General features: G+C 43.4%; 1 protein-coding gene across 1 annotated transcript; it reads left to right on the top strand.

Moving 5' to 3' along the window:
- The first annotated feature begins 218 nt into the window (after positions 1–218).
- LOC130150701 (glutamate receptor ionotropic, NMDA 2B-like) lies at positions 219–7,112 on the top strand. Its single transcript, XM_056341894.1, has 5 exons — positions 219–667; positions 987–1,158; positions 1,826–1,979; positions 3,513–3,638; positions 6,673–7,112. The coding sequence occupies exons 1-5, from the start codon at positions 414–416 to the stop codon at positions 7,098–7,100; spliced, it is 1,134 nt and encodes a 377-aa protein (XP_056197869.1). The 5' UTR covers positions 219–413; the 3' UTR covers positions 7,101–7,112.
- The last annotated feature ends 855 nt before the right edge of the window (positions 7,113–7,967 follow it).

Raw genomic sequence — 7,967 nt, 5'->3', positions numbered from 1 at the left:
TGAAGTATTTCAATTTCTGTTTCAAAATTACATTTTTTCCACCATTTAAATATATTTTTCCTCTTTTTTAGCAGGAAAGAATTATTATTGTGGCTAGGCTGAAGTCAACATTTCAAGGAGACAAACAAGCTCTGTTTCTGTTTTTTGGCTGAGAAAATTGAAAGACACCATGTCTGTTTGACCATAGTAGTGGTGTCCCCCTTGGTCATCCACTCATTCTCCCAGAGGGTGAAAGTATCACAGAGATGAGACAACCCAGACATCTTTCTTGTTCTCTACATCCCTCTGGTTTGAACCCACTTACTCAGAGCCTTCTCCCCAGGAATGTCCTTAATTTAACTGAGCCATGAGCTTGGGTACTCCAGAGTGGTCCTCCTGCCCAGGCCTGTGTGAGCTGTGGTTAATGCAGAGGGATGGGGCACCTAAAAGTCTGTATTCTGTGGTTTATGTCTCCACAGGTGGGGAAATGGAAGGAAAAAAAGTTGCAGATGAAGTATTATGTGTGGCCCCGCTTTGAGCTGTATCCCGACTCTGAGGAACGCGAGGATGATCACCTGAGTATCGTGACCTTGGAAGAGGCACCGTTCGTCATTGTGGAAAATGTGGACCCCCTAAGTGGCACATGCATGAGGAACACCGTCCCTTGCCAGAAACGCATAGTGACTGAGTATGCACCCCTGAGTTTTTCTGCTCCTATTGGGCTTTCCCTTCACAGCAGAATGTAGAAAGTCTCTTAGACCAATACCATCATACCCTGATAATCCTTCCTAGAAAAGCCACTTCTCTTTGCCCCACCTAGCCTGTGTCCATTCATGACCGGCTCCTTTCGGCAAATCATTGTAGTATGCCCCCTCACCCTCCAGCACAGACTGCACAAGTTAAATTCTCCACATCTGATTATGTAAGGGGGAGGGCATATTGACACAAGAAGGGAATTAAGGGAGTTTTCCCTAGTGTTTTAACCCCTTGTTGTTGTGATGGTTCAGGAACAAAACTGATGAGGAGCCAGATTACATGAAGAAATGTTGCAAGGGGTTCTGCATTGACATCCTCAAGAAAATCTCAAAGTCTGTCAAGTTCACCTATGACCTCTACTTGGTGACTAATGGCAAGCATGGGAAAAAGATCAATGGGACATGGAATGGAATGATTGGAGAGGTCAGCAACAAAGGGGGGCATGGTGGGCTTCATCCCTCTGCTGGGTGACATGGGTCAGGTCTGGTCTGCTGTCATTATTGGGTCACCTTCCATGGCAGGGACAGAGGTGGCTCCATAGAAATGATTGACCTGGATTCTTTCTGGGCACCAGGTGAATTAATCGGCTCTGACACTCTGACCTTGTCTACCTTTCCTATGTGACGATTAATTATTATTCTCTATAGTGTCACATATTTGGCCTTCACAGTCAAAGAAAGAGGGTGATATCCATGCACCAGAGAGGCTGCAACCTGTATTATGCTTAGATCATATATAAGGTGCATAAAGAATGAAATAAGACTTTGCAGTGTTAGAGGGAGGAGAAAGCAAGGACAGAAAAATGAGATAAGACGTCTTCTCAATGGATGATGTGTTTATCCTAAGACCTCTGCAGATTTATTTTTTATACACATACCAGCTTTGAGGGGAAGATTAATGTCTGTTGATTTCCTGAAAGAAGGTGTCCTGATGAAAGATTAGAAAGGAGGGATGATAGAAACAATATAGGGAATGGGATTACAAGAATAAAAGGATTGTATGGAAAGGCAGAAAAGTGAGAAGGGGTTTGGCTGTGATGCTTGAGAGGTGCCTCAGGTCTGTGTGTGATCTCTTCCTTTCCTTCCTCCAGGTTGTCACCAAACGGGCCTATATGGCTGTAGGATCCCTCACCATTAATGAGGAGCGTTCAGAAGTAGTAGATTTCTCTGTGCCCTTCATTGAGACAGGAATCAGCGTCATGGTGTCACGTAGCAATGGAACTGTCTCACCTTCTGCCTTCTTAGGTATCATTTTAATCTAAAATTAACATTTCACCTAGTGTTCATCAAAAATTAGGTGAAGGTTGCTCGTGATTCTTAGCCTGAAAGTTCCTTTTTGGGAGTACCTGTGGGACAGGGGTATAAAAATAAACTCTGATGTTTTAGTTCTAAATCCCAAGCAAGCAAAATCCAGGTAAATGCTAACAGGCACTGTTAGGAGGTCCAAGGCATGCCTCAGCAATTGTGTGCCTAATCCCAGCAAAGTCTGGGTTCACTTAGAGTTGTCATCTACTCTGCAGCACATGGTTTCCCAGTGACTCAGCTAATAGCATGTTTTAGGAGTGTAGGCCAGAAGAAAAATGATTCAAACCTTGTAGCTGGTATGCCATAGTACTTAGTAATAACAATTAGCAATAAATTGTTGCACTTTGCGAGAAATTTTCTGTAAAGAAGGTATTAACTTGCCTTCCCTTGACAGAACAACTGGTAGAAGTTAGAGATCTAATAGAGCTTTTCAAGAAGAGTAGAGCCATCGGTTCTGTGCTGACACTGTCTTCCAGTAAAGTGATTTCTAATGTCCTTTGGTGGTGGAGGATGATCAGAGAATGCAGAAATGATACTGCATTTCCCTAAGACTTCCATGTCTTCCTAGTATCTACTATTTGGCTTCATGAAATGTTTTATGATGCAGCAAATGCAGTGTATGTTTTATATAATTACTGTCTGGTCTTTGCCAGTACGCTGAGAATATTTACAAACAGAAATAACTTTATATGGGTAAAAAATATTTTCTAAACCTCTTTAAGTAGGAGTTTCATGACTACTCACTCTTCAGGAGTTTTTGCCTTTGGCCAAGTCCATCAATATTGCTGGGGTATGTAAAAGCAATGATAAAGTTTACTCCAAGATTTTAAATTGCAATTTAAAACAGGCTATAGTCTGGAGCAAAGTTCTAAGCTTCTTTGATCTGTTCAGTCCCATCTTTATGTGTTCAGGCTTGGAGAAATAGAAAACCTGGCAGAGATCAAACACTTACAGAACATGAACAGTAATGTTTCTAGAATGAGCCAGCGTTCCCATTGCTACAGGAAAGGAATAGCTGAAAAAACTACTATCATTATGGCTGAACCTCAGAAATTTGGAGATGCTCTTTGGCTCGATAGCATCTTGAAAGTGGAATGCTTGTCTGAAACTCTGCCAGTTCTGCTTGATTTTCCCCACTCTCTCCAGATGGTGCTGGAGGACTTCCTGGGAACAGTATTTTATCAATGCATTTTATTTTATCAATGCATGCCACAATGGCTACATTTAGTTCCAGATGGAGCCATGTGTCAGAAATATAACAGTAAGAAGGAATGCAGTCATTACAGAGACAGAAACATTTGTCTCAATTCAAGATGTTTTTCAGACTGGGGCTGGAGGCTTTGTTGTAACTCTATTTTTCCCCAGCCCAGTTTGCCCCACACTCTCACTGGGGTGTTCTGGAGAGCAAAGGAGGTGAAGGAGGTGTGAGGTGGTGTATCAGGTCTTTCACCATGCTTTTGTTTTCCTCTCCAGAGCCTTTCAGTGCTGATGTATGGGTGATGATGTTTGTGATGCTGCTTATCATCTCTGCGGTGGCTGTCTTCGTCTTTGAGTACTTCAGCCCTGTGGGCTATAATCGGTGCCTTGCTGATGGCAGAGGTAAGGGGAGTCCCTCCTTGCTATGATCCTCTCTTGCTTCCAATCCGAGCTCCTTTGTCAGGGTGTCTCCTTTGCCTTGAACACAATATGGGTCTAGCCTGCTCTGAGGTCTGTGTTCAGCCTAAAAAGAGCAGGGATGGAGGCAGAAAAAAGGCTCTGAAGAGAGCAAATGTGTATAATGGGTAATTTGCTTGGCTTGGGAGACGGAGCTGTGTCGCCTTTCATCTCTAAAGCATGCACCAGCTCCCACTCGTTTCTCACTGAGGGAAAATGGGTCCTGGTAGCCAGTGCTGGCAGTGCCTATAGTGCTGCACTCTCTGAGGCAATCAGAGCGCTCAGCGCTGTCTATCCATCCTTCAGTGATGCATCTTCCCAAAGAGCAAGCCACTCTGCTGGCCTCCCTGCACACTGCTGTGTCCTCCAGACTCCACATCTGTCAGCTGGGCATGTCCCTCCCCCACGTGGCTCTTCGACTTGCTAAGGCTGACTGAGAAAGTGGGAAGCTCATTTTCCTGGTAGTGGGTGATGGAAGTTTTGCAAGGGCAGCAGGAAAGATGGGAACAAGTGAGGACACATTGTTGTGGTTCTAATCTTCAGAAGACAGCCCAATGAGTTAAAGAGAAGATGCACAGCAGCCTAAGAGACATCCTTTTTTTCTTATTGTCATGACAGTTAGCAAGTTAGCAAGTCGAGCCTTCCATCATCTCCTTATCTTCATCTCCTGATGAATCAGCCCTTCAGACCTTTCTGGGTTTATTGGTCCATTCAGGATAGTGGGAGAGACACAGTTATTGGTAAATGCACTCACTCCCCGATCTAGTACTCTGAGTAAATTTATGCTATCAAATTAGAGAAGAGTAAAAAAAAAAAAATATGTGTTAATGAGAACGCAGCAGAGCCACAAATACAGAGAAGTGGAGAACTTATCTCTTAACATGGAGCTGTGGAGGGCCTTTATATGGCGACTGATTGTAACCACATGCATCTGTGTACACAAGTAAATACTGTTAAACCTGTGAGTCCCTTGAGATATATTAATACAGATGTAGAACTAGAAGCAGTTCTTAGTACAGGTGTGCAGTTGTGCAGTTATTAATTTAGCTGAACTACAGCTGCAAGTATCAATATTTCTGAGCAATTATGAACGGTACTGCATGATCAGGCAGATATTATCCCTGACAGATGTAATGTGAAGATGTAGAAATCTGCTGCAGAGACTGCAATGCTTGTTTGGTAATGTTTGGTAATGAACACTCTGGCTAATGTTACTTTGGCTGCATTTGAACTAGTCTACGACAGTATACTCCTGCCTCCCACCCCTCTATTTTCTCTTTACGGATATCAAGTTTTTCTCTCCAGGGTCAGGTGGGCATGCCCTAATCTGGCCCCTAAATGACGTTGCGCTGTTGTTGGGGCACTCAAGTTGGAGATCTCAGAAGGATTCTGGGTCCCTGGTTTGGATCAGAGGCTCTCATTGCTGTCTTGGTTTGTGGCTGACAAAGTAACTGTGAAAGCACATGGGGTGATCAGTGGAGAAAGGAAGGCTTTAGGAGGGAACTTCTCAAAATTTCCTTACACCTTACGTTTCCCACTGATGATTTGCAGGCCTTGCACCTGTGTGTCTTAGGGCATGTTAGATAGAGAGGGATATAAAGCTACCACTCCAGAATGTAAAAAGACAAGGACTGCCAAATCATGTTTCTTATAGCAGCTTTGTCTCCCTGGCATCTAAAGGCTCCAGTTTTGCCAGATGATGATTCTGCTTTGAATTTGGTGTGTAGTTCCCAGAGTGCAAAATGAGCCCTTGCACCTTTCAGTTGTATTTACAGTAACACAGTGCCTTCAGATGATCTATGATATTTGCTGCTCAGGGGCTTGGAGAGGAGCATCAAAACTTTCTTCCCTTTTGTTCCTCTGGAGCTGGAGCCAACCTTAACCACAGGCAGCAGCACTGGGCACTAGTCAGCATACCCAAGGGAGGAGATAAAACACAAGATACTAACCCAAAAGGTTGCAAAGCAGGCTGGCACCATTGGAAAAGAGACAGACCCCTGAACTGTGCCAGAGTGCTCTCATCCTAAGAGGGTCTTCCTGGTGTCTGAAGCAGGATCCTTGGAGTAATTGCATTTGCAGTCTCCCTGACAGCTGCTCTTGTGCTCAAGTTGAGCAAATTTTCATTTGGGTTCCCACTAATGGAACAAGCATATGCCAGGGATATGAGACTGCTGGGAGACAAGGCAGGATTTCACAAGTTTTCAGGCCTAGTGCTTCATGAGCACACATGACTTTTGGGGTATGTGTGAGCTTCCACACTGAAAAGTGAATAAGAGGAAAATAGCAGCTTTTAAAACATTGGATCTGCTTCTGTACTGTCTGGGGCAGAACTGCTGATTTTCCCAAGATAGACCAGAATATATGTCACTGTTATGTACCTTAGACACAGAACATGGGGAGAGGGAGTTGTCATTTTCGCTGGCTTGTGTGTCTTCAGCAGACTGGGTAATTAAACCCTCTTGCAGAAGTATTTGTTAGAGCCCTGTTATTTCAGATGGTGCTCGTCCTTACACCTGCACAACTACAGTGAAGGCCATTTTTTTGCACAGGTGTATGCTGGGAGTTCAAGGACATCATCACTGTTGAACAGCTAGAAATGAGGATAGAATTTCTTTGAGCAAACTATTTTTGGTGGCAACACTTGAACCAAAGTGGAATGTTTGGGCTTTTAGATGCTCCAATCAGATTAAAAAAAAAAAAAACCAAAAACCAAAACACCTTTGTATAAGGTTTCAGCAGAAATCTTTGAGACAAAATAAATATTGAAGTCTGAGGACGTTTTAAAAAAATAATTTTTCTGGGTTGCACTTTGCTGAGATATATTGTCATGAGCATAGGGAAGCACAGCTGTGGATATTCATCTCAAATGTGGGAATAGGTACTGCTTTTAACTCTGAAGTCAAGATGCGTATGTGAAGAGAAATGCAGACCACTTACTCTAAGATGCTTACTGTGGGATCATGTTTCTCAATCACTCTAGAGCCAGGAGGTCCCTCTTTCACCATTGGCAAAGCTATCTGGTTGCTGTGGGGGCTGGTGTTCAACAACTCTGTGCCAGTGCAGAATCCCAAGGGTACCACTAGCAAGATCATGGTGTCAGTGTGGGCCTTCTTCGCTGTCATCTTTCTGGCCAGCTACACTGCCAACCTGGCTGCCTTCATGATCCAAGAGGAATACGTGGACCAGGTGTCTGGCTTGAGCGACAAAAAGGTAATGGATCCACCCAACCCCCCAAAGCAGCCTTTTCCACAAAGAGGCTGCTCTACCCTCTCTTTTCGTTTATTGGGAAAGAGTTCAGCATTTTGCAGTCATGCCATAGCTTTAGCCCCCAGTTTAAATAGCACAACTGCGCTTAATTGGTATTCAGTTGCATTTTTACATGCTTTAAGCATTTCGGGGATGAATTAGAAACAGAACTGAACTGTGCTTGCTTGCATGATCCCAAAGCACACCTTGACTGTCAGCAAGAAATGAATTAACGGAGCTTTGGAGACAATGTGTATAATGGCTGTAACCTGTTTTTTCAGGATGAAATAATTTATCTGTGTGGGAATGCTGGCCATTAGGCTAGCAAATATGATCTGTTAGTTTATTCTGGGGACAAGTTCTGCCCATGGGGGTAAATCAGCATGGCTTTGAGGATTTACTATTGCTTGCATTTGAAGTTATATTTTCATTTTTTTGAGGCCTTTGGAAGCTTAGCACAAGGAATTGTTTCCTGTTCAGAATGTGTTTCACTGCCTTGTTTACATGCACTGCATTTTGTCCTCGCAGAACATTTCCTTTTACTCAGATCTAGGCACTGAAGATTTTGAGGAGATTTCTCATGCATACAGGGTAGCACTGTCTGGTTCATGAGGGTCTGAAGCTTTGTATACTGCTTTATTTTTGTTTTGTGGCAAGGTTACTCACAAGGAATTAAGTGTTGTCAGTCTCGGTTGCCCATGTTGAATTTGTTACTCAATCACTGAGGCTGCTTAAGGGATCATGCCATTGCAGGGCAACCAAATAGCAATAGGTCGTGTACATTGCTATCGGGGATAGCAGCAAGAAGAGGACTGCAAATGTCAGTTTGCTGCTGCTGAATTGGTTATAGTTACTGCCTCTTGTGTCCCCCATAACAGTCCAGAAATAAATTGTGGCCAGGCCCCCTGTGTATACTGTGTCCTGTGCAGCAGGCTAGAAATTCTGTGGTGGATTAATTTTTAAAAGGTTTTTTTTTTCCCTTTAGTTGTTTTTTCCTGGAATGAAATAGGACACAGAATAATGTAAACC

The sequence above is a fragment of the Falco biarmicus genome, chromosome 5 (assembly GCF_023638135.1).
Source record: "Falco biarmicus isolate bFalBia1 chromosome 5, bFalBia1.pri, whole genome shotgun sequence".
In the NCBI taxonomy this organism is placed as follows: Eukaryota; Metazoa; Chordata; class Aves; order Falconiformes; family Falconidae; genus Falco; species Falco biarmicus.
Note: the sequence above shows the minus strand (reverse complement) of the source record. Positions and strands in the feature narration are given on the sequence as shown.

Coding starts and splice junctions, on each gene's coding strand:
- LOC130150701 (XM_056341894.1), top strand. CDS start 414: ATGGGGCACCTAAAAGTCTGTATTCTGTGGTTTATGTCTCCACAGGTG. Junction 1,159..1,825: donor GGAATGGAATGATTGGAGAG/GTCAGCAACAAA, acceptor TCCTTCCTCCAG/GTTGTCACCAAACGGGCCTA. Junction 3,639..6,672: donor GTGCCTTGCTGATGGCAGAG/GTAAGGGGAGTC, acceptor CAATCACTCTAG/AGCCAGGAGGTCCCTCTTTC.